The sequence below is a fragment of the Podarcis pityusensis genome (genome assembly GCF_964106645.2).
Source record: "Podarcis pityusensis genome assembly, chromosome: 14".
Classification (NCBI taxonomy): Eukaryota; Metazoa; Chordata; class Lepidosauria; order Squamata; family Lacertidae; genus Podarcis; species Podarcis pityusensis.
The window spans coordinates 13,646,570-13,673,380 of record NC_138039.1 but is presented as its reverse complement, the minus strand read 5'-3'; the positions used below and the strand labels follow the sequence as shown (position 1 = coordinate 13,673,380).

Here is a 26,811-nt window from a genome sequence, read left to right as displayed (position 1 = left end):
GTTCAACTTAAATCTGTTTCCAGCTATTTTATTTCTTGATTCTTCTTTTTGGCAGATACAACACACATACACACCCCAAGAAAAAAACCCCAACCCCATACTGATGGACAAAATGGATACAGCAACCCATGTCATGAAAAAGAAACGGCCCCGTGAAGATAATGAAAAGACAGAGAAGGTTAAAAAGAGAAGGAAGGTTGATGAAAGCGATGTTTGCCAAAACCAGCAGAAAGCTAAAAGCGATGTAAGTGTTCCTGCTATTGCAGGAGATCTGCTATCAGTTCTGTGGATGAGCCCCTCAGTCTCCAATCTCAGCAGAAAGTAACGTTGTGTACTAGAGTAGACCCATTGGAAATAATGACCCTACATTAGTCACACCTATTAACTTCAGTGGGTTAACTCTGAATAGGACTAGCGCTGGATACAATCCAGTGCTTTTTTTACCAGCTTTGACTGTTGACCTGGCTACAGCCATTTCTGGACCAGAGTAGCCTGACCACAGTTTTCAGGGTGCTGGTCACCTCCATACTGGATTACTACAATGCACTCTTTGCAGGGCTTCCCCTGAAGTTGTCCCGGAAACTGCAGATAGTACAAAATGCAGCAGCCTGAATGCTCACTGGGGCAAAATTCAGTAGAGCTCTTGTAAAAGGCCAGACTTGATCAAAAGTGGCCATCATCTAAAGACAGATCACCTCCAGGCCATGTTTGTGTGAAGCCAGTGTGCTCCTCCCTGAATTCTGCAAAATTAAACTCAAGCTTCTGGCCCTCATGAAAAAGACAAGATTGAAAGCACTTTGTGGGTCAAGTTTTAAAATCTTATAAACCGAAAGGTAGGAAAGCAGGCAGCCAAGTTCCCCCACCATTTCTAACCCTGCAAGGTCGTTTTTGAGAGGATGACTCATGTGTTTTTTCACAGTCAGGGTTGTTAACTTCCCAGCGGAGGATTTTTGCAAATGGCACGTCCAACTGCAGTCGCTTGGCATTTGCTGTGTTTATGTAAATAGCTTCCAAGTGATGTCAAGTTATGCATAATCAAAATACTGTATGCTCACTCTGTCTTCCCTGCTCGCTCATTTATTTTCTCTGTGCCCTTTTTGTAAGAGACAAGTCGTCCCCTTCTGGAATCCATTCAGTGGCAGCTCAGACACTTCAACGCTTTCTGTCTTTGTAAACAATCCTGAGCCGGTTCTCTCGTTCTTTTCAGGAGAAGCAGCCCCGCTTGTCTGCCAAAGTGTTTGGAGAAGACTCTGAAATCAGCTACGACCAACTCTACAGATTCCTCAAGTATTCTGCTTTGGGGAAACGCCACAATGCAACTCATCCTAGGTAGTCACTTGTCGCCTTCCAGGTGTTGATGGGCTCCCAACTCCCATGCTCTCGTTGAGGTTGAGAGCTGGAGTCCAGCAACATCCTGGAGGACTGAAGGCTGCCCATTCTTGCTATATGTTCAGTCTAGGAGTCCATCCTACATGCTCCAACAGGAATAGATCTCACTAAAGACCATCACCTAATGCCATTCTCATGTGCTCTGATGAGCTGTGAGCCATGCACCTTTGACGCTTCCATTAGCCTGTGTCAAGTTTGTGGCACCGACATAGATCACATCCGCACCATGCATTTAAAACACATGGCTTCCTCCAAAGAACCCTGGGAATTGTAGTTTGCTCCTCGCAGAACTGCAATTGCCAGCACACATAGTTCCCAGGCATCTTTGGGGAAAATTAATGTATTTTCATTGCGTATTGTGGATGTGAATTTAGTCCAGGGAAGGCTTCCGTTCAGATCCCCTCCTGGCTACATCAGAACCCCAGGATGGCCCTGCAGGATCAGGCCCATCTAGTCCAGTAGGAATATTGATTTCCTTTGTTTTGTTGAACAGATGGATTGATTTGCTTGATTTATTACAGTTTTGTTCAAGAATCCCAAAGAGGATTACATAATAAATGCAGCATAAATCATATGGGATAATTAATGGCCTTGTGGAGAAAGTAGCAAAATTTCTGAGAGATGCCACATCACTGTAAGACTCAAGAGGCACTTTTTAACCTTAGTTTTATCTTAAAGCATCTCCTTCTATGAACAGATGCCAATTTTACGCTTTGACTTAAATACTTCTGCATCCTGTGCATGCCAGTAAGTGAGATTGATGGAGAACATCACAAATGCAGCGTAAATCATCTAGAACAACTAACAAATCATCAGTGAAACAATTGCAGTCTATAAAACACTGTTAACAAAGCAGCAACTAAAAAATAAGCTGGACTCCACAATTAAAGCAAAAGTCGTGTTATGCGATCAACAAATCAGTACAGCATTTATAAACTAGGAAGCAGCAGACTAACACCAGGCCTCAGACTGCTTTTCCAAGTTCCTTGCCTTTCAAAAGCAGCTTTGCCATGCACTGTTGGGAGGGTATATTGTGAGGGGTGTGGTCAGGAGAGAGTCCTGGGGGCCTGGTAGAGGTACTTGGGGGCCGCATTCAGCGCCTGAGCCTGAGATTCCCCAGTGGTGCTGCAGGCCTTCGCTGCTCTGAATGAACATTCTCCTTAACCATGGTCAAGAGGGGCAAAGCATGCAGAAAGTTCCTGGTTCAGTTCTTGGCATTGCCTTAAAAAAAAAGGCTCACACAGCAGGTGGTAGGAAGATCTCTTTGACTGAGAACTGGAGAACCTGTGGCAATCAAAGTAAAGGGAGTTGGACTAAAGAGGTATAAAGAGCATTTACAGTCCAGCGCCCGGATGCTGAGGTCCAGCGCCGAGAGCCTTCTGGTGGCTCCCTCGCTGCGAGAAGCCAAGTTACAGGGAACCAGGCAGAGGGCCTTCTCGGTAGTGGCACCCACCCTGTAGAACGCCCTCCCACCAGATGTCAAAGAGAAAAATAACTACCAAACTTTTAGAAGACATCTGAAGGCAGCCCTGTTTAGGGAAGCTTTTAATGTTTAATAGGTTATTGTATTTTAGTGTTTTGTTGGAAGCTGCCCAGAGTGGCTGGGGAAACCCAGCCAGATGGGCGGGGTATAAATAATAAATTATTATTATTATTATTATTATTATTATTATTATTTATTATTTTTCTGTGTCCCAGCGCTGCATCAACAACATTGACCAGGATTGGAAACCAGGTCCTTGTCCCTAAAATACCCAGGACCAAGGAACCTGCTTTATACTGAAACAGCACGCAAGAAGGGCCAGTGGGGTTAGGCCCTTCTGCCCATCTAGTCCAGCTTCCTGTTGTCACATTGGCCAACCAGATGCTTATGGGAAGCCCACAAGCAGACCACGATCACAGGATGACTGGTCTAGCAAGCTCAGTATTGTCTACTCTGACTCTCCAGGGTTTCAGACAGGACCTAGAGATGCCTGGGGATTTGAACCCGGGACCTTCTGCATGCAGAGCAGATGCTCTGCCACTGAGCTACAGACCTTGCCCCCCGATTACCGTGCTTTCTCGCCACCCACCCAGAGAAAGGCTCACCGGAGTGGTAATGGCTTTCCCTCTCCCCCTGCTTTGTGGTGCAGCTGGTGCCGTGTTCACCACCGGAAGCGTCTGACTGGCATAGTGGTGGTGGTCCTGCGGGACGTCGGTCAGCTCCACTTCGACCGCTTCTACCTGCAGTTCAAGCATCTCCGAAGGATATTCAGACATGTAAGTTCGCCAGCCGTAATCCTTGAGGCATCTGGGGAAGCTCCTGTAATCGGGACAGAGCTCCTATAATCAGTTCCAGAGGGCAGCAAACTAGGGATGGCAAACCTCAGTTCTGTGGGCCAAATGTCCCCCCCCCCCACCTTGACCTTTCTGTTTGGCTCCTGGACATGCCCCTTATCAGCTTTGCTTTGTACCCTCTTTGGATTGTTTTTGCCTGTCTGGAATGAATCCTTCTACAGTGGTACCTCAGGTTACATACGCTACAGGTTACATACGCTTCAGGTCACAGACTCTGCTAACCCAGAAATAGTGCTTCAGGTTAAGAACTTTGCTTCAGGATGAGAACAGAAATCGTGCTCCGGCGGTGCTGCAGCAGCAGGAGGCCCCATTAGCTAAAGTGGTGCTTCAGGTTAAGAAAAGTTTCAGGTTAAGTACGGACCTCCAGAACGAATTAAGTACTTAACCCGAGGTACCACTGTATCTCCATCCGTCCCTATTGCACACACAGATAGAGGATAGAGAGGGGGGTGCATATGTTTCAGTTTGTGTGAAATTCGCATCCATTGCACCACCCACTTTTCCCTCTGGCTCTGCCCCCTCAACCCCCCAGAAGTCAGTTGAGAGAGTTACCTTCAGGCCAGAGAAACTTCCCCACCTCTGCTGCGAACCCTTTTTCAGGCTGGCAGGTTTTGTTGCCTGATTTGCAGGAATGAAATAAAGTGATGAAATGGACGTGCTATTCTCCCTTGTTCTCCCCACTCTCCAGCCACAATCTGTGGCCGCTCAAGAGGGCACCAGATCTTCTTCTTGTTGTTGTTGTTGTTGTTGTTGTTTTCATTTTCACTTGTACCCCGCCCACCTGACTGGGTTACCCCAGCCATTCTGGGTGGCTTCCAACGTATATAAAAACATAATTAAACATTAAAAATATTCCCTATGCACTCGCCCCAAGAACTTTGTCTCCCAAGTCTTGGCACACAGGGCTCCAAAATCTAGCTGTGAATATGCGTTCGCGTGATGTGCTTCTCTTAACACAAACGGTACGTTCTGTCTTTTGAAAGAGACAACTGTTTTCCACGCAGAATAGAGTCTGCTTTAATGTGCTCAATTTCTTTTCTTTTCTTTTTCCTTTTGGTTTTCCTTACAAGTCTCCTCTGAACAGGATGCTTTGAATGAGTAAACTTTGCCCAAGTTTTTTTTTGTTTTGGTGGTGGGTGGATGGGGGGGGGGGCTTTCCAGTGGCAAGGAAACACATGTCTTTAATTGAGAGCAAATTCAAGACTTTCCAGGAATATGCAGCCGCCAGTCCTTGCCAGCGAGACGAAGACTGAGCTTTCTCTGGCTCCTGCCTGGAAGTCGAGGTCATTAATACGATAACGACACAAAAGAGGCCCGTTTTAGTCAGTCCCATTTCCCTGAAAATGTTATTTGTCCTCCTGCGCAGTCCTCCCCACTGTTAAAGCAACAATCGCGGACTCAAGAGTGAGGCAATTTAAAAATGGCTGTATGCTAGTTTGTTTGGACTATACTAGACTATGACCTGGGAGAGGAGTATTCAGAAAGACGGTGGTTCTATCACCACTGTTGGAGGGAGTATATTTCTGGATACCACTGACTGGTAATCAGTCACAAGCAAGGCCTGTCGCTCTTGGGTCTGCTTTCAGGATTCCCATGGGCATCTAGTTGGCGACTGCGAGGGCAGGATACTAAGCTAGCTGGACATTTGGCTAGAGCTCTTCTTACGAGACCAGGTTTCAAATCCTTACTTGGCCAGAGAGCTCACAGGGTCAGCCTAACCTACCTCACATGGTTGCTGTGAGGAATAAAAAGGGGAGGGGAGGCAAACCCCAAAGGGGGAAGTAGAATGGAGTATCCTAGAATTGGGCACGGCTGGTCATCTGGAGCGCTGAAGAAAGGAGCCCTCGGCACTGCAACATTTTATTGCAGACCCCACTTGTTTTCTGCCTATTAATAGGGGTCTGTTTATGCAGTGCGTCTGTTGCACACACCTTTAGAAAGCATTTGGGAGCTTCAGCTAGCGCGGAGGTGAAACTTTAAAAGTCGGTGGACCTCTGTCACGGGGAGAGGGGGAATCACCTGAATCATTTGCTCGATGTTTTGATGAATTAAAAGTCTTTCCAAATGATACATACGTTTAGCATAAGAAGAGCCCTGTTCAGTTAGGCTAAATCTCTCAAGGGCTGTCGCATGGGAGCAAGCTTGTTTTCTCCTGCTCTGGAGGGTGGGACTTGAACCAATGGCTTCAAGTTACCAGAAATGAAATTCCCACTAAATATTGGGAAGAAATTTCGGACAGTAAGAACTGTTTGATAGTGGAACGGACTCCCTTGTTGTGGGGGAGGAAGGGAAAGGAGATTGTTAGCCGCTTTGAGACTCCTTGAGGGGAGTGAAAGGCGGGATATCAAGTCCAAACTATTATTATTCTTCCCTGGGAAGGCAGTGGACTATCCTTCCTTGGGGGTTTTTAAGCAAAAGTTGGGGTTGGACTAGATGACCCTTGGTATCCCTTCCAACTCTGCAATTCTGTGATTCTAGTCTAGCATCCTGTTCTCACAGCAACCAACCAGATGTCTATCAGAAGCCTGCAAGCAGGACCTAGATACTACTGCATGTTTGATCAAAAGGGAAATCCTGTGATTTTTCAGCTTTCGACTTTCCTGGTTAGGTGTCCACTTCTGGGCCGTTAAACTGCTTTTTATTTCTAGCTAGGCTCTGTTATTTCCAGAACTATCAACCTCAGAAGTTTTGGACTTGGGCCACTATCTTGAAATCCGAGTGGAGGGTAAATCTACCACACCGCTTTCCTTAGTCTGTGGGACCCACTAAGACATGGGTAGGCAAACTAAGGCTCGCGGGCCAGATCAGGCCCAATTGCCTTCTGGATCTGGCCCACGGATGGTCCAGGAATCACCTCATGGATCACCAGCACATGGGTTCTTTCACTCTCCCTCCCTCTCCCTCACACGGCGGCAGCGGCACCTCCTCCCTCCCTCCTCCTAGCTTCTCCCTGCCCTGCCTAGAGGAGGAAGGGGACTGGGCTTTGTTGGTGCCAGCAGCAGCAGCTCTCGAGCGGCCGCCATTTTAAGCAGCTCCTCTCCGGAGCCCTTTCACACGCCGCTCATCGTCCTGCCACCAGCCCCTGCTGCTTGCAAGACACAGGTAAGCAGCCGCCGGGGCTCGTGGTACTCTTGCTTCATTTCCTCCCAAAATATAGTCTGGCCCCCCACAAGGTCTGAGGGACAGTGGACCGGCCCACTGCTGAAAAAGCTTGCTGACCCCTGCCCTAAGACATCAAGCAGAAAAGAAAAATGTTTGTTTTTGTGGGATTGGCACACGGCTTCCATAGCAGCCCCTTAATTACTTGGCCTGACCTTTTGTTCAGTTGTGTATTTTGGCACCTTCTCTGTCCGAAGATTCGAGAACTTACGTAGCTGCTATTCATTCATGTTAAATTTATTTGTATGCAGGGTTTCTGGACCCGATCCAACACTAGGAGTCAGTGAAATGTATTTTTAATTACTGGGGTACCAAAAGAACAAAACAAAACCCCACCCAAGTTTTTCTTTTTGGTTTTGTTTAAGCTTCCCGGCTTTTCCAGCTGCCATATGTGTCTGCTTCGTTTGTTTTCAAAGTTATCTGCTGTTATTTTCGTTTTTGACTCTTTTTAAGGTGTGGTGTAATGGTTTGAGTACTGGACTGCAGCCTGGGAGGCCAGGATTCGAATCCCCACTCAGCCATGGAGCTCACTGGGTGACCAGGGGGGAGGCAGTCCCTGCTTCTCTCAGCCTCTCCTACCTCACAGGGTTGCTGTGAGGATAAAATAGGGAGTGAGGAGAACAATGCCACCACCTTGAGCTTCGTGAAGCAGAAGGGGGCCTCTAAATGTAATAAATAAATAAAGCTGTCTTTGTTGCACTTTGTGCATTTCCTTGGGGTGTGTTTCGGAAGGCGTTAAATAAACAAGCAAATGGTGATGATTGGAGCTGTAGGGAGTTACAGGTTCCCCATTCCTGGATACAAGACAAATCTCGCTGTGGCGCACATGTTTCTCTGCATTTTCAGTTCTTTGGTTTGCCATGTCCTCTGTGTCTTTCAACAGCGCTTCTCTCTGCCCCCTGCCTCTGATGACTTTATGAAAGAACTTTGCGGCTCGGGAATAAATGACGCTCCACAGATCAGCAGACAAGGTATTTAGTATTTGTGTGTACAGTGGTACCTCGGGTTACAGACGCTTCAGGTTACAGACGCTTCAGGTTACAGACTCCACTAACCCAGAAATAGTACCTCAGGTTAAGAACTTTGCTTCAGGATGAGAACAGAAATCGTGCTCCGGTGGCACAGCAGCAGCAGGAGGCCCCATTAGCTAAAGTGGTGTTTCAGGTTAAGAACAGTTTCAGGTTAAGAACGGACCTCCAGAACGAATTAAGTACTTAACCTGAGGTACCACTGTACTTGAACCCCGGTTGGTTAAAATCCCTTGCTATTCCAGATTGGCATGTGTGGCTCTCCTGTGAATTTGACCTGGCGTCCGTCAAACACGTGGTACAGCTCTGCCCAAATAGTTCAGTCCTGAAAGCACAGCACTGGCTGTCAGCGAGCCTCTGGGCCAAATTCAAGCTGTTGGCACTTGCATATAAAAAGCCTTAAATGGCTTAGGGCCCAAAAGAGCGACACAGGTTTCCTGCCTGACAGAAACTAGCACCAATTGATGCCTGTGAGCCAGCCACAGATTCCCACCATATAGCTCAGGATTCCCTGCCATCGAATCGTAGAGTTGGAAGGGACCATAGGGGTCATCTAGCCCAACCCTCTGCAGTGCAGGAAAATTTTCTCCAACGTGGGGACTGAACCCTTGACCCTGAGATTAAGAGTCTCGTGCTCTTAATGACGGAGATACCCCAGAGCTGTTTCAGAGTGTGCAGTTGTAGGCCACAGGAAGGAGAAATAGCAATCCACCAAACAGAGGAGCCAGAAACCAAGGGTTTCCATCTGTGGTTGCCGGCTGCTCTACACCGTCAGGGTTCATGCAAGGTGCCTAAAAGGCAGGAATTCAACAGGTGATGTCTTCTGTCACTGCCTCTCCACCTGCATGAGACCTGCTTCTACTAGATCTTGAAGACTTTCCTGTTTTTGTCCTCTGTTAAGAAAAAGATAAGTTGCCTTTTTTTTAGCAGTCCACACAAAAGCTGCCTTTAATTTATTTTGGATTTTTTAAAAAAAACCAACAACTTTAAATTAGAATTTTAATTAAGGCCACAATTCTCAGCAGACCCGCTTGGATGAAATGTGCATGACTTGACATTTGTGCAGTGTTGAGGACAGGGAGCATTAATGCAACGTATGGAAATGCAAGTAGAAGCCAAAACAAAACCTGGCTGTATGGAGTGCTCCTGTTCGGAATTTCAGCCAGCCATGCTCTTTTCAGGGTACTCCATTCCATTTCCCCAGTTTTACACACACAAACGCCTGTGAGTCAGCATTCTGTGTCCAATGAACACACCTGGTCCTAATTGGGTTGTCTTTCAATTCCACCCCACCCCCCACCCCCCGGAGGTTTATATTCTGCAAACTGACTGGCTCCCACAACCCTGCTGACCCCTCCCTATGTTCTGTATTTCAGTGACGCAGAAAAATCCCATAATTCAGAAATATGGAGAAGAGGCCCATGGGCTCTCCAGGTATGTCCTTACTGTGGAGGAGATGCGTCTCAATGATTACCCCTTGGAAGGTAAGCTCCTGTTATTGGGGAAAACAGAAACGCACATTTGCGATTACAGTTAATTTGCAGATTATTTGAAAAGTGGGGGGGGGGGTGCCGTGGTTCGGTGGTGGAGCACATGCACCGATTTCTACAAATTCTCTTAACTATTCAGTATCACCAATGGAATAAAATTAGGCAGGGTAGCTTGAGAAGGCGTTTCAGGTCAGACCCCATGACAAACCGTTGTTTATATGCTAGCTGCTGTTTAGAACCCATACTATTGTTAAAAAGTCTTTTTCTGTCATCCCCCACCTCATCGCTTACCGTTCTAGTCAGTCGTGTGGTGGCAAATTTAGAAGCGCAGAGTCCCTTCATCACAGCCACGCCTTCTGAAAGCCATGTCCCTTCTACGATCATATGATCATATTATAATTATTAAGTAATCATAATTAGGGATTCATTGCAACAATCATTGCAGATATCCTTGTGCTCCCTTTCAGACAGATCTACCTTTTCTGGGCATACGTGTGGGCAAATGATTTTCAGAGTACTCGGATATATTCTTTCAGACAGAGCTAAGTTTCATTTTCCTTGGCGTTCCATCGTACGTCACAGAACTTGCACACCGTTCTCTTGAAATGGAAGCGCCAACCACACTGGCTCTTGCCATGTCTTTTGGAGCTGAAATACCTCCGCTTCCTTCTCTAGGCCTCAGCAACTGCAGCCATTTTGTCCGCACCTGTTGCGATGGTCCAGTGACAGACAGCAGCCCCCTCTTTGGGCTGGACTGTGAAATGGTACGTTGGCGTGACACCCCCTGACAAATAAACAAAATGAGTGTTGTGCTTTTGTTTCTTTTCCTTGCTGTAGCTGAGGCTTAAACTGTGGGAGACCTTCAGCGTGAAGCGTTGCCAAGCCTTTCCTTAAAACCTCCTCAGCAACTCTGAGTACTCAAACCAGCCCTGGTCAGGAGACCCCTTTGCTTGTACTTATGTGGCAGGGGTTTGGCTGTTGTGGGGAGGAAGGCAAGGTCTCAGCCTGAGCCAGTCAAGACCTTTCTTGATGTTCTTTGCTTCTCAATGTTTTCCCCAGTGCCTCACCGATAAGGGATCCGAGCTCACGCGAATCTCGGTGGTGGATGCCTGTGGTCGGTGCATTATGAATGAGCTGGTCAAGCCCAAGTTACCAATAAGAAATTACCTCACGAGGTACCCTTGTCACCCATTTATTCTGTGGGGGAGAAGGGGTACTGCAGCCTAGGTACTGCAGGGGAGTGTGTGTGTGTGTGTGTGTGTGTGTGTGTGTGTGTGTGTGTATCCCATAAACTGAGAGTTAGCACGTGGGACTTAGAATTGCTTCTGTTCAGGATACTCTCAGCTACCGTTTTCCCAGATGTTGCCAGACAACAGCTCCCACCAGCTGGTCAGAGATGAGGGGAATTGTACTCCAACAACACCTGGGGACCCAAGGCTGGGAAAATCTAAGCCATTCCTCCCCAAAATCCCTTTTCTGTTACCCTGCTCCCCCTTCTGTGGCCACTGAGCGTTTTTCAGACTTGATGGGACTGTTTGGACGATCCTCCCCCTGCCCATAGGGTTTTCTTTCAAGAATTGTTATATTTCTGCAAACCTTCCCACCCACCCTGCGCTCATTCAGGGACCAGCTGAGATCCCCCTCTGCTGCCTGGCTAATGCAGATTTGGCAGTATAAGTATCGGCACTCACAGACTGATCATCAGAAATGACATACCCTTTCTGGGCAAACCTACATTTCCCTCCCTGGCTGTCTGAAGCGACACAGGCCGTTCTGTGACACCCCTTCTCCCTGCAAAGGCCAGCTCTGAGCTGTTCCACAGGGAAGGTAGGATTTGGCCAGGAAAAGGAAATTTGGGATGTTTCAAATCAGATTTTAAATGAAGAGGCCGCGTGAGATTCTGCACCAAGGATTCCCACCAGAGCTTTGCCTTGAAAATGCAGCATTCCTTCAGGGGCTCTGACTACTCCTCCTCTTGTGTTTTGAAGTTACTCTGGCATCACGGAAGAGCTGCTCCTTCCCGTCACGACAACCCTCGCCGACATCCAGGTCCGGTTGAAGAAGCTGCTGCCCTCCGACGCGGTTTTAGTGGGCCACTCTTTGAATTTTGACCTTCAAGCTCTAGAAGTGAGTCTGTGAGTCTCCTTTCCTTCGACAACTCTCACTCCTCTCAGAGCTCGGACCTCTTGCGTAAAGGGCAAGGAAATTGAATCTGCATGTTTCACCTTAGAAACACAGGGAGTTATACTGAGTCAGGCTCTCTGTCCATCTAGCCGCCTAGGGACTATTATCAAGGATTGTTATTAATGCTGGGCGATATCTGTGATCTTGATATATACCAATATGTCACGACGTCTGAAATAAGGATGGAGCTGTGTTAGAGGCATTGGCTGGCTTCACGCATTTTACCCCACAATGTGATTTTTGCATAGTACATACACACACACAAACACAAATCATGATTCTCAATGTATTGCCAGGTCAAAAATTCTGAAACCAATATCATGATGTGGACTTGAAACTGGTTTTGAAAGATATATATTGCCCCTGGCTTCCGGTTCCGGTCTGCCTTAATGGAGGCAGCTCCCATGACAGTGGGAGACACCTGGAGAAGGAAAAACAAGGATGATTAAGGGTAATTATCCTTGCAAGGATATATTACCCAGCTCTAGTTGTACATAACATAACAGCTATGTTCTACCTCCATTGTGGGAGCCAGTTTGCCTCTGCATACCAGGTGCTAGGAGTTGCAGGCGGGCAGGGTGCTGTTGTTTATTGCACAAAATTTATACACCACTTATCAGAATTGTAGAGTTGGAAGGGACCCCAAGGGTCATTAATCCAACCCCCTGCAATGCAGGAATCTCAACTAAAACATCCAAGACAGATGGCCATCCAACCTCCGCTTAAAAATCTCTCAAGGGAGAAGAATCCATTACCTTCCAAGGGAGTCTGTTCCTCTGTCGAACATATCTTAACTGTTCAGAATCTTGTAACTTGGAAGCCATTGGTTATAGAAAACCTCAGAACTGCTTGCAGAAAGATAAAGCGGTAAAATCAAGGGAAAAAGTCACAACCACACTTTATAAAGAGTACAAAAGTTAAAATATTAAAACAGATTAGAATCGCCTTAACTTTCTAAGCATCTTAAGTTGGAATTTCTGAACAAGAATGTGCTTAACAGGCGTCGGAAAAAGCACAGGAAAGGCACCTGCTTGATCTCAATAGGCAGGGAGTTCCAAAGTGCTGCCACACTAAACGATCGAGTGGGACTCAGCTACATTTGTAAAGACAAAGCGCTTTATATGTGTTATAACACTTTGACACCAGATGGTGCTGTGGAGTCCTGTTTTTTGCCAACGGGACTTCCCTGTATGAAGTTTACAACGTGTTTAACTGAATCACTTCTTGGATGCGTCTAGATCCAGCCGTGGAGGAAGGCGATCTTGAGTCGTTGGCCTTGTGTCCTGCTTGCAGGCAGATTCCCACAGGCATCTGGTTGGCTGCTGTGAGAACAGGATGGTGGACAGGATGGGCTGCTGGCCTGATACAACAGGCCGTTCTTGTTCACTATTAGTATTTTTCCAGTTTGCAGGCTGCAAATCCGGGCCAGTAGCAAAAGATTGAGTTTCCTAGCCTCATTTGCGACTTAAAAATACCACCCTTTTTTGAGTCATGTATTCTAACACCCCTCTCCGCTTCTTCCAGATGGTGCATCCGAACATTATAGATACTTCTCTTCTTTTTGCCAGGAAGGGTGGCAGACGATTCAAGCTCAAATTCTTAGCAGAAGCAGTTTTAAGGTAAAGTATTTCCCCTGTCACTCATCTCCCCCAAGCTATAGAATAATAGAGCTGGAAAGGGACCGTGAGGCTCATCTAAGTCCAGCCCCCTGCAGTGCAGGAATCCTTTAGCCCAACATGAGGCTCGAACCCATGACCTTAAGACTAAGAGTCTCATGCTCTACCAACAGTTTAGGTCAGTGTATAATAAGTGAAATGCTGAGCTGCTGAATCATGAAAGGCGATCATTCTAAGCAGAGGATTTTGCAACTGATTAAGGCTGGAATCCTATCAGTGCTTATCTGGGCTCAATGGGGCTCCTTCGAGTATGCACTTATATACGATCACACTGTATGTATGTATTTATTTTATTTTATTTTTTTATTTTATTGAATTGAATTGAATTGAATTTATATATATGAAGGAGCATCTCCACCCCCATCACTCAGCCATTGAGGTCCAGCTCTGAGGGCCTTCTGGCAGTTCCCTCACAGTGAGAAGCGAAGTTACAGGGAACCAGGCAGAGGGCCTTCTCGGTGGTGGCACCCACCCTGTGAAACGCCCTCCCATCAGATGTCAAAGAAGTAAACCTCAGCCCTCCAGATGTTTTCAGACTGTAATTCCCAGCATCCCTGACCACCGGTCCTGCTAGCTAGGGATCATGGGAGTTGTAGGCCAGAAACATCTGGAGGGCCGAGGTGGAGGAAGCCTGGTTTAGGGCTTTAAAGGTCAGCACCAACACTTTGAATTGCGCTTGGAAACGTACTGGGAGCCAATGTACGTCTTTTAGGACCGGTGTTATATGGTCTTGGAGGCCACTCCCAGTCACCAGTCTACTCTGACTGACAGCAGCTCCCTGGGCAGCACCAGCCCTGCTCCAGAGATACGCCAGGGATTGAACCCGAGACATTCTGCATACAGAGCACATGCTCTTATCACTGAGCTACAGCCCTTTCCCAACCTGTGAGGGGTCAGATTGTGCCAACTTCCACCCCAAGGTTTGGAAAACAGAGCAGATCCCAGAAATCACAAGGAGATTGTCTTTGCTCTCGGCCACAAAGGGGGATTCTTTTCATGAAAGAGCCATTCTGCAAGGCAGAGTGTGCTGTTACCACGGCCCTCACTGCATTGCAGCACTTAAACGTTCCACACATCTTGCTTTTCTCCTTTGCAGGAAGCAAATCCAGTGCACAGACGGAAGTGGCCACGATCCAACCGAAGATGCCAAGTGTGCCCTTGAACTGGCCCAGTATTTCATCAGCCAAGGACCCAGGAAGGTATGTGGGTTTGCATCTTTCGCGCTTCTTTTCCTTCCTTCCTTCCTTCCTTCCTTCCTTCCTTCCTTTCTTTCTTTTGAAAAATATTTATCGGCAAAAGGATTGTATGCCTGCTGACAGGTTGAAAAGGTGTGGGGGGAGGGAGAAAATGCCAGGGAGCAACGAAAAAATAAACCCTAAATGTTTGGGATGCAATACGTCAAAGCGGGAGAGGAAAGTAAGGGCTTGCCTGCTTTGCCTTTGAAATAAGTGGGATTTAATTCGTTAATTTGCATTGCCGGGGTTGGGCTAGATGACCCTTGGGGTCCCTACAGTTCTGTGGTTCTGATCAGGTGGGGTTTGAGTCTGACACTCTAGGGTAACTGCAAGCCCATTTTGACAAATTAGTCCTTTTCAAGCCCAAATAATCTACAGTCCTTGAGAACAGTTTTGGCGACAAATTCCTTTGTGGAATGTAACCAATTCCTCCAAATGCATCACTGACCCACAGAAAAGGTTTAGCTAGAGCAGCTGCTTTCTTGATGATGAATTCTTCACTCTGAACCATAACCAAATGTTATATATTTCCCCCCCCCAAAAAAATATGCAAATAATATAAGAATAATACACACAGCAAATGCTGCAAATAGGACACTTCACTCAAATTACATTCCCTCACTCTCTCTGGAGCCAAAGCAGCCGAGCCACGACTTCCACGAAGCATATTTTATAATAGCTGTGAACCTGCTGCCTTGTGTGACTGATCATTCGGAATAAAAACAGATGTTGCAAGCATGCAGATAGGTCAGGCTTGTCACCACGAGGTCCCAGAGCAAGTTACAGCACTGTGAAAATATTAAAATCAGTTAAAACGATCTGCGGTGAGAAAAAATCAGGCTGGCTCCTAAATCTGCCTGCCTCTGCCTTTGACCAGGTTAAAGAGGTATGTCTTCAGCAGAGAACAAAAGCTCTGCAAGGTGTCTGGCAGACCTCTGTGGGGAGGGAATGCCACATCTTAGGGCTGCCACAGAAAATGGCCTCTCTTGGGATATCCACCCCACACTGAACTACCAAGAGGGCCCCCTTAGCCTCTCTGAAGACCCAAGAGGGGCTATAGATGGGGAGCTTTGCTGATAAGATTTACAGGCCCCCAGAATGGATGTGGTTAATTTGAGTTTAATCTGGAGAGTGCAAAGTGTCACTAAATTCTGGAGATAGGGAATCGTTCCCTCGCAGAGCCATTGGTGTAAAGGTCGCTCTGCAAAGTAAGAAGGCAACAGACCCCTGCCCCAAAGAGCTTACAATCTCAAATGTGACCCCCCCCCCAGGAGACAACAGAGGGGGAGGGAGGGTGAAGTATTCGGGGGAAGGATAAGTGCTCAGTTCAGTTCGGAGTTCTTAGGCTTATTAATAATACAGTGGTACCTCGGGTTACAGACGCTTCAGGTTACAGACTCCGCTAGCCCAGAAATAGTACCTCGGGTTAAGAACTTTGCTTCAGGATGAGAACAGAAATTGTGCTATGGTGGTGCGGCAGCAGCGGGAGGCCCCATTAGCTAAAGTGGTACCTCAGGTTAAGAACAGTTTCAGGTTAAGAACGGACCTCCAGAACGAATTAAGTTCTTAACCCAAGGTACCACTGTATCACATGTTTTTGTTGTGTTTTGCAAATTTATAAACCACTTCACAACCTGAGGCCACTGAAGATAAAAATAAGATCAAACCCTTTTGGCAAACTCTAAAACATAATTTAAACCATTCCAACAAAACCTAAAAGCATCCTACAGATGTACAATTAATATTTCATAGATGACCCCGTCACACCTCAGGAAAAGCCTTCTTAAAACCATCGCATCTTCTGTAGGCACCTAAAGATAATGACCCCCCATGACGCCTCCTAAATTTCAGCTGGTAATTGAGTCCAGAGGCTTCGTTTCAGTAGGAGGTGAGGGATTTAATTTCTGCTCTGCCAGAAGGTTCCCATTTTGCCCGCCAGCAGCGGCCTAAACTCTGGTTTCTATCGCCACCTCCTCCCACACGGTGCCCTCCACATTCTGTTGATTTTCCGCCCCCCATCATCTCTGACCGTTTGCCCCACTGACTGGGGCTGGTGGGAGTTCAAAATGTTCAGAGGGTTCCAGAATGGGGGAAATGTGATCTAGTTGCAAGCCCCCTTTTCTTCATGGGTGCCAAGACCTCGCCCTGATTCTTAATATTGTATGGGCACATAATTTGCAAGGGAAATCTGTTCAAACACTTCCACACGCCCCTAGCAAAACGCCCAGATCAGAAACCTGCAACTGTGACTGAACGCAGACTCTGGAAAGGGGAATGTCTGGTGAAATTATATTGGCTTCACACCAGGTAGCAGAGCTGAACCTGGAAGCAAGACAGCTAAAGCAAAGGGAGACGGGAGAGGCATGGAACGGTGCCTTGCCGCAGCAAAAGAACGGGGTGAGGAAACCCAACCAATGGTAAATAACCTTTGTGCTGTTTTTAATTCTCCTTTTGGGGCAGCCTTTGCCTGAGCGATGTGCGTATCTCAGCCTTCTGTAGCACCATCACTCCACTTAGACAAGTTATTATTGTGCCGGCAGAGTCTCTAGAAAGAATACTGTGCAATTCAGCTACCTGCACCTTTCAGCACACATTATCCGCATGATAATCCGCTTGCCTTCATCTAACGATCTGTGGTCTTGTCGCAATCGCCACTTGTTGATTTTGCAAAAGGAGCTGGACCTGGAAACTCAACATTTTAGCACTCTTGACGCAATTTAATCTGGAATTGCCAACCTTTGTTCACTCTGTACAGGAAATCCAGATGGTATCAGCCTGCTGCATTTGGATTTTTCTGTGATGGCCCCATGTTTTTTCAGACCTTATTTGTTTTCACTGTTTTGTGATGCAGTGCTATTACATCACCGCCACCCCCTGTCCAGTGTGGACTCAAAAAGCACTATTGATGTTTTCCAGGGTGACTGTGCCTTTCGTTAGAAGTTTCCTTGTAGTTCCTACTTGCCTTTAATTAAATATTTCCTCCTTGCATTATGAAGCATAATAATATTGTCCAACTTACAAGGGGTTGTCCATTAAGGACTTTTGAGTGTCCTCCAGAGCTATATAAATATTGAACATTATTATTATCTAACCAAAGTGAGTAGTCAGTTTTAAACATGACAGTGGGTTTGTTTGTCTGTCTGTCTGTCTGTTTGTTTGTTTGTTTGTTTGTTTGTTTTAAATAGATTTTGCTTTCATTGTTGGTTTTTGTGTGTGTGTGTGTCTTCTAGTCTTCTAGACATCTTGCACTCTGTTGGTCAAAAAACATTGCTTCTGGGACAACAGAATGAGGGAGCTTCCTACAATTGTCAAAATCAGACTGGCTCTCCTAATAAGCAAGTGAGTTATAAATATCCCTCCGGGCCTTGACATATTCTCCTAGCTTAATATTCATTTTCCAAAGCTGAGAAACCCCACACACCTTGGTCCTTCCCAACAGAAGCAGGAAGGTAAACGACGTTTCCGTGTGCTGCTCTGGTTTTGCCAGAAGCGGCTTAGTCATGACCCGGAAAAACTGTCTGCGGACAAACATCGGCTCCCTCAGCCAGTAAAGTGAGATGAGTGCTGCAACCCCAGAGTCGTTCGCGACTGGACTTAACTGTCAGGGGTCCTTTACCTTTTTCTTTTTAACTGTGAGTGTATTTTGCTGACACAGCCTTTGCCAACCTGCTGTCCTCCTGATGTTTTGGGCTCCTGTCAGATCCAGCCAGGCTTCTCTCTCTGGCCTTCAGGACTCTCCACAGGCCACACCCCCTTTCTGCGGGCCACACCCCTCAATGGCTGTGCTTCACACCCTTCTTGAGAGTTTTTGCTTGGCTGGGAATGTGTCCTTGGAACTCTGATAATGCCTCTTCCTTATCCAGAGGAAGGGTGTGTGAGCCTGTGTAGCAGCTACATAGCTTACTGTACAAAGGTATTTGCATCCATTGCTCCGCCCATGTTTGCATCTGCCCCCCCCCCCCGCCACTGTTATGTGACCCTCAGGTGGTTTCCCAAAAAGGAACACAGCAGTCCTGAGGCTGAAAAGGTTTCCCTGCCCCAGATATTCGTTTTCCATGCAGTCAGGTTTTCACTTTTACTGACCCTGCAGCCCATGACTCCAAATGTCTCCTATGCAACTTTCTCTCTGTTTAGGTACTCCAGAGAGCCCTGGAAGAGATTCCCAGGTCCTCCTTCAGTGTAATTCAGTTTGCTTTGGATTCTCAGCATGCCACACCCAACCAGGTTTCAGAAACAGTTTCCAAGGTAAACAGCACTTCCCTATGTCCTTCCACAGGGGTGGCCAAAGCAAGACCCAAAGCAGGTGTGGGGAACCTTTATTATTATTATTCAACAACTACCAGACTTTTAGAAGACATCTGAAGGCAGCCCTGTTTAGGGAAGCTTTTAATGTTTGATGTATTACAGTATTTTAATTTTTTGCTGGAAGCCGCCCAGAGTGGCTGGGGAAGCCCAGCCAGATGGGCGGGGTATAAATAATAAATTATTATTATTATTATTATTATTATTATTATTATTATTATTACTTCCAGATGTTGCTGAACTACAGCTCCCATCCATGCCAACAAGCAAGGCCAGAGGTGATGGGAGTTGTAGTTCAGTGGCATCCAAAGGGCCAAAGGTCCCCCAAAATCTGATTGACAGGAAGCTCTCCGGATGATTTGCTATTGGTTGGTGATGCTTTCTGAGTCCCAATTTTGATTTGATTGTGTGTTTTTAACAGTAGCAACAACAAAATATTCTCCTCTCCCTAAATTAGGCTGCTGAGAAGAATAACTTTTTTGTGGGGTGCATAAAACCAGGAGTGGATTTGTGGGTGGCCGTTCTGTGAAATCCTGCCTTGAGTGAGCAGTCCTGAACCAGTGGGAGGGTGAATGACTCATCAAGTCATGCACTCAACCTGGCTGTGTTGCTATGGTAACCCAATGCACCTGTCAGCCTTATCTCAAGAGCATCCAGACACGGAAAATGTGCTCCTCAAAACACGAGCCCAAGCACTGTGTAATTTAGCCCATTATTCACATTACACCAACAGAACATATTGCCTTGTCCTCCATGATTTTGTCTAATCCTCTTTCAAACTATCCATGTTTGGGGCCACCGCTGCCTCCTGTGGCAGCGAGTTCCGTAGTTTAACTGTGTGAAGAAATGCTTCCTTTATCTGCCCAGAATCTTCTCCCAAAGTCTTATGGTTTGAGGTGGGGAGCAAGTTACTTAAAAAAAGAAGATCCTGGGGGTCCAAAATGCAACCAGCCTTGTTCTGGAACAGAAGTGAAAAACTAATTTTGTTTTTAAACCCTCCCCTTATCGCAGATGAGGACCAGGCTGGCCAACATGCTGACACTCTATGCAGGCCCCTTTGCCAAAGACTTCTGCCTGAAGTCTCTGAAGAGAACCTTCAAGAAATACGGCCATGTTCTGTCAATAAGGGCCATCACAGAAACATTTGAGGTAAATAAACAAAAGGAATTCTGCTAGGATGAGGGAGGCAGCCCATGTAGTCCTTCTAGTTACACCTCTTGTTTTTTTACTTTTATGATTTTATTTTCAAAAACCTTGTACTGAATTCATATTATTCTTTATTCTCAATGTTTGCCCTTTTCTCATTTGCATTTTCTGTTTTATAAGATATTTTTTTTAAAAAAAGAAGCACCTGTGTTGGGGGCTCTTGTAGTGGAAAAATGGGATACAGGTTTTCTAAACACAGTTGTCCGTTGCTGCTGGCTTCATATCATGGTTTGCAAATGTGGCTGAAACCACAGTTGGGACTCACAGGAAACTATGGTTTAACGAGCCAGGCACGTGAGGGGGTAGGCAGCCACATGGCTTGTTCTGAGGTTGGTAAAACCATGGTTTATTGACCTATGACCTGGGCTGATCTGTTGCAATATTCTCTTTTTCTAAAGCCCCACGTCTGTATCCAGTATGAAGTGCTTGAGGCTGCCCAGCTTGCCCTGGAGAGTCTCAATGGCGCAGAAGTAGCAGGATCCTCAATCAAGGTAAGCTCGTATCGTGCCCCTGCATTCATGACAGTGTTGGGCGGAGAGCAGCGGTGGGGAGACACAGCAACATCTTGTCTTCCCCCATCGTAAGTCTCCGAACTCTCCAGTACTTTGCTTCGGATATAAATTGGCTCCCATCGTCATCATCATCATCAAACCTTTTCTTGGCATCACATACAAACATCCAAAACAAATCAGTACAGAATTATCACTTCTGTGGCACAAAACATTTGCTAAAAGAAAGGAGGCAGAGCAGTCTATCGTCACATCTCTAGGTCTCCAGGGAGATCAGGCGTCTGCAGTGTATTTCAATGACAAAAAACCATGTTAAGCAAAATATTTCCACAGTAGACCTGCATGTAGCCACTCGCCTGCGGCGCATACAAATTGCCTCCAGGTGATCAGGCTGCGAAAGAAGGTGTGTGTCGGGGGGAAACCCACCCTCGGCTCTGACCTGCATCTTCCAAATTCCTCTAAAGCATTTCATGCCCATTGCAAGCCCACCAGCCCCTTAGGTAATGCCCTCATTCACACAGGATAAAGGCCTCTGGGCTGCAGGGTGCCAGGTGATGGTCTGTTTCTCCTCTGGTGCCTTTCAGCTTCAGAGACCCATCACTGAGGAAACGCTCGATTGTGAGGTGCTGGTGAAGGAGCTGGAAAGAGATGCAGACAATGAAGGCGTCCTTTACCTGGCAGGATTGGGGAAAGCCCAGAGCGAGGCAGGCTTGCGGGAAAAGCTGGGTTATTTGAAAGACCTAAATGCAGTTTTCCTGCCAAGGGATCCCAGAACCGGAAAACAGAGGAATTACTGCTTTCTCAGTAAGTACGGCACCTGAGGAACTAGATTCTAGGCATAATAATAATAATAATAATAATAATAATAATTTTATTATTTATATGCCGTCTATTCCTGCAGTTTCTTGGATGGGGGAGGCAGGCTTTTGAGCAAACAAACACCATCCTGGGAATCTCCCCCAGTTAATCTTTGTTATTTGTCCTGGCTGAGGAAATAGCACTCAATTGATTTTTGTATGTGTGTTTTAGAATTCCACACAGCAGAAAGCGCCTCCCATGCTCTCGAAGCCATAAGGGAACGGACAGCCAGAGGCAGCAAAATGCAGAGCAGGAGGGCTCTCACGCCCGCACGTCTCCACAAATGGTTTTGTCAAGTGAATCAAAATGGCGGGAAGCTCCTTGCTCTACAGCCACCCCTTGAAGCTCACTTTCTGGAAAAGGAGCGGCCGTTTGCTTTGGTGAGCTTTTTGTCTTGCTCTCAACGTGTTGTGGGAAATTGGTTTGAATGCAGAGCTTGGGACAAAGGTTACCTTTTTGATACCTTCCTGAGCTTGCAGCATTGATAACGGACTCTGCCAGTGGAGTGTTCTTGATGACTGGTCTAGAAACTTCATTTGGTGTTGGAGGATATAATCCTAACCATCTGCACCGGCTTCCTGTTATTTTGCGTTCATGCGTTACTCGTAACCTTGGGACAATGTGTACTGGAGGTGGCAAACTCACGGTTGGTCTGACAGCCCCATCCACTGACATCTTCCTGCACTGGGGTGGGAGGAGAGGACAGAACAGGGCTTGATGAGAAGCAGTGGTGATGAACTGGTGGCCCACAAGCCTACTCAGGTCCATTGCACCTCCTCATTTCCCCCATGGCATAGGTTTACTCCAAACCACACCCTCCTTTCCATCACCTGACATTGTAGGATGGTCAGCTGTCCAACAGACAGACCTGCAGGGCTCCTTGTTCATTTCAACACCTCATTCAGTGCAGAATTATATCTGGAAAGGCAGAGTTGGGAAAGGAATCTAAGTGTTATCCCTTTCCAGCCCAGCTTGAATTCAAAGGAGAACGTCTTCCTTTTTAGCCAGGACTTGAATTCAAGACATGACTGCAAAGGAAGAATCGGGGGTGAACTTGAATCAGCTGAGATCAAAGTAGTCCGTGTGTGTGTGCGTGTGTGATTTTTGTATGCATGAATGTCCACTGTTGGAGGCAACGTACAGTTGAATACTGGTGACTGAATTGCAAGTGGGGAGAACAGTGTTGTGCTCAAGTTGCGCTTGCAAGCTTCCTTTGGGCTTCTGGTTCGACCCTGGGAGATCAGAGTGCTGCACTAGCTGGTCCGATCCTGCAGGGAGCTTCTTAACATTCTGCCCATCTGCGTGGGTGAAGGTGCAAGAGTTGGGGCATAGGGGGACTGTGCCAATTTTGGCAACACCCACTTTTGTTTGGGCCGCGCCTCTTGCTGCTATGCAGTCCTCAGAGAGATGACCAACATCATTTGTGGTCCTTGGGCCAAAAAATAGAAACAAAAAAGCCATCCCTGACTTAAATGCCCACAAAGCACTTAAATAATCAGTTTATCATGGGTTCTTTTTTAATTGCAGATTTAAAGTACTGGGGACCCTACTACCAATGCTCTTTTGTCCACTGTGCAATAACTTTCTGTTGCCCTTCCCAGTGTGGTTGTGGTTATTGGGTTTTTGCTTTAAGGACAGCCTTCGTGTTATTTCTACACAGGAAGAAGATTTAAAGAAAGCCATGAAGACATTAGACCATAGAATCAAACATCTGCATCGGTGCTTGCCGAACCACACGCTCTGTGTTGTTTTGTTACCGGGCACAAACAGGTAAAAAACTTTGCGATTGCGTTGTGGCCGTTTTTTCTGCATTCCCTGAATTCTAATGTTGAAAACTAAGCTCATCATCTAGAGCACTGTCCTTCAACCTTGGGTCCCCCAGATGTTCTCGAACTTCAAGTCCCATCATCCCTGACCATTGGCTAAGTGGCTGAGGATGATGGGTTTTGTAGTCTTAACAATATCTGGGGACCTAAAGTTGAAGAACACGGGTCTAGAGCAGGGGGTCCCAAGCTGTACTCCACGGACCACCAGTGACCTTCATGCTTCATTCAGGCGGTCCACAGGATTGTCTGCAGTTAAGTATTTGTAGCAATTTTCAATTGCCTTATGTTTTTCTTCTGTGGAATGCAAATTACAGCACAATGAAATACAATGTAAGAAAATAAAAGCAGCAAAAAAAAGGCAATTAAAAATCATACAGCATTTAGCACGTTGCAATTGCTACAATAGGCATGAAAATCATTAAGTGGTCCTCGAAAGACCATTGCAGGGGGTTGGACTAGATGACCTTTGATATTCCTTCAAACTCTACCATTCTGTAGGCCTTGACAAGGTGGGGGGGGGGGTTGAATCCCCCTGAAGAATAAACCAGGACATGAAAAGGGGTGCGAATGGGACAGGCTATGGTGAATAAAAGCACAAATTTATTTATTTGAAAAAAAATTATTAAGAAAAACAGGAATTTTTAGTCTGTGCCATTTAGATAAAATGTACTAAATCATTGGGTTGGAAAAGCAAACCCTCATCATATTCAAACCAAATCTCTCCCCGCCCCCCGCACAAATTTCTTATCTCCATTTCCTCTCCCCAGCCTGGATGGGTGACCTGCTTTCATGATAAAAAAATTCCTTCCAGTAGCACCTTAGAGACCAACTAAGTTTGTTATTGGTATGAGCTTTTGTGTGCATGCACACTTCTTCAGATTTCATGAATGAGCCAGTAGCCATAGAGGACAGTCAAAAATTTGCACAGAGCACTAAGGTTCCAGTCCACAGGGCCTCAGGGGTGGCCTGAATGAATGTGGGAAGGAAAACTGGGAAATGCCTCAGTTAGCTTGATGGGAACAAGAAGCCCTTAAAACTGACCGCAGTCCTACTGTCTCAAGCTGGTTGGAGTCTTCCGGTCCCGCTCTCAACAGCTAGCACAAAATATCAGTTGCTGCTTTATGGCTTTTCAGTTATCTCCTCCATGCAAGTGTTACATGGCTTCGGGCTCCTGTTATTATTTTTCAGGGGCTTAAAAGAAAGGCAGCCGTGCACCCTAGAGGCTAGACCGGCTTGGCTGTTCTTCAGTTCACTGGGGTGTAGGGAGGAGGGGGGTCTCTTGCTGCTGCTACAGTTTTTTCGCTTGTTTGCAATAATTCTTTTAATGTGCTATACCAGTAGCTATAGATCTTTCCTCCAGCCCCCACCTCACCCAGCTCTCTTTCCTGAGCTCTGCATGCAACACCACATTAGCTTAATCAGCCCCAGGGGAGGTCTGAATGCAGGGATGAGCCCTTGCAGGCCTTTTAAAATTCACTCTGCCTCCATCCTTTGATCCTAAACCCTCGCTGCTGATTATTTGAAGCCGGGGGGGGGGGGGCGGTGGCAGGGAAGCGTTAGATGCTTCCCAAGTAAGTCATTTTTTTGCTCCTGGTAAGCCAGGGGTTACACACAGGAATTGATTCATGCCTGTATTTTCCTGCTCTTTGTTAACTATTGAAAGCTTGCCAGTGTACCGTATTCCTTTTTCTTTTTTGCACCACAATACACAGCGCAAGTGGACGCGGGTGGCGCTGTGGGTTAAACCACAGAGCCTAGGGCCTGCCGATCAGAAGAGCGACATTGTTTTATTTTTACTATAATCTCAAGATCCACCAACCAGAGGAGCATAAGAATGCTGTGCCCAGAAATTGGTTTTAATGCCCAAGCTGAACCAAGTGCAATACAGTGGTACCTCAGGTTACTTACGCTTCAGGTTACAGACTCCGCTAACCCAGAAATAGTGCTTCAGGTTAAGAACTTTGCTTCAGGATGAGAACAGAAATCGTGCTCCGGTGGCGCGGCGGCAGCGGGAGGCCCCATTAGCTAAAGTGGTGCTTCAGGTTAAGAACAGTTTCAGGTTAAGAACGGACCTCCAGAACGAATTAGGTACTTAACCTGAGGTACAACTGTAGTCCTTCCACACAAAACTTCCCTCCTGGTCACCCCTTCCAAGATTTCTCACCAAGCTCCAACAATTTGACATAATGGTGTGAAAAGCAGCCTACATGCTTCTGAGGATGTTGGAGACGGAGCTTGCTTAAACAGGGCTCCAGAGAATCTGCCCTGAGGGTCAAGATGGCGTAGTGGTTATAGTGTCGGACTAAGACCTGGGAGAGGGACGCGGGTGGCGCTGTGGGTTAAACCACTGAGCCTAGGGCTTGCCAGTCAGAAGGTCGGTGGTTCGAATCCCCGTGACAGGGTGAGCTCCCGTTGCTTGGTCCCTGCTCCTGCCCACCTAGCAGTTCAAAAGCACATCAAAGTGCAAGTAGATAAATAGGTGGCGGGAAGGTAAAAGGCCTTTCCGTGCGCTGCTCTGGTTCGCCAGAAGCGGCTTAGTCATGCTGGCCACATGACCCAGAAGCTGTACGCCGGTTCCCTCGGCCAATAAAGCGAGATGAGCGCCACAACCCCAGAGTCAGCCGCGACTGGACCTAATGCTCAGGGGTCCCTTTACCTTTTAAGACCTGGGAGACCAGGGTTCAAATCCCCGCTCAACCATGAAGCTGACTGGGTGGCCATAGAATTGTAGAGTTGGAAGGGACCACAATGGTCATCTAGTCCAAACTCCCTGCAAGGCAGGAATCTTTTGCCCAACATGGGGCTCAAACCCACAACCCTGAGATTAAGAGTCTCGTGTTCCACCGACTAAGCTACCAAGGCCCGGTCGCTTTTCTCTCAGCCAAATCTTACCTCACAAGGTTTATGTCAGGATAAAACGAGGGATCACGTGCGCCAGCTTGAGCTCCTTGGAGGGAAAGCGGGATATAATAATAATAATAATAATAATAATAATAATAACAACGACTAAATAAAGACCTTCTGCCCACACAGGGCATATTGTTCAGCTTTCCGTTTGCCTGCAAAAAGCAGAGTTTACACAGCCCTCCACCGTTCAGCACTGTGTCCCTGGAAGGAAAGTAACGCTGGTTCCTGTCGTTTGCTTTGCAGAGGCTCCGAATCGTTCCAGGGCTTCGGCCTGCTGGGAATCAAAGGAGAAAAGCCCGCCTCCTGAGGTCCCGTTCGCCTTCACAGCTTTTAACGCCCTGGTTTTGCTAAAAGCTCCAGTGATTTCATTTAGGCCCTGCATCCCGAACACCAGCAAGCCCCCCCCCCATTCCTTCAGTGTTTTAAATATTAAAATCAGTCAAGTCAAATATGAAAGAGGCTGATCCAGTTATTAATTCAGTAAGCTGGGTCCCCCCTCACTTAACCTCTGCTAACTGCTATCCAAATGTTTAGGTGGGGAGAAAGAGCATGGAAGAAGCTAACTGGGTCTGGGTTTGGTGGAGCTGAGTGAAAATGGATTCCCAAAATTCTCCCATCTTGTTTTTGGGTGGCGTGGGTTGGAGTTTCACATAATATTCTCCAGGAGAAGAGAATTCTCCAGTACTTTGGCAAGGGGGTCAGAAA

The 26,811-nt window shown here is 46.7% G+C and overlaps 1 protein-coding gene across 1 annotated transcript; it reads left to right on the top strand.

Annotated features, from left to right (window-relative positions):
* Positions 1 to 103: 103 nt before the first annotated feature.
* Positions 104 to 26,562, top strand: REXO5 (RNA exonuclease 5; the record flags this gene model as incomplete). The annotated part of the gene is made up of 19 exons (XM_080981032.1): positions 104 to 244; positions 1,208 to 1,329; positions 3,522 to 3,648; positions 7,769 to 7,856; positions 9,290 to 9,397; positions 10,079 to 10,167; positions 10,463 to 10,578; positions 11,392 to 11,530; positions 13,112 to 13,206; positions 14,360 to 14,462; positions 16,806 to 16,915; positions 17,729 to 17,837; positions 18,633 to 18,743; positions 19,812 to 19,949; positions 20,405 to 20,497; positions 21,100 to 21,319; positions 21,545 to 21,753; positions 23,034 to 23,143; positions 26,350 to 26,562. 19 exons carry the CDS (start codon positions 104 to 106, stop codon positions 26,411 to 26,413), a joined length of 2,292 nt encoding a protein of 763 aa, XP_080837158.1. The 3' UTR covers positions 26,414 to 26,562.
* Between the last annotated feature and the right edge of the window lie 249 nt (positions 26,563 to 26,811).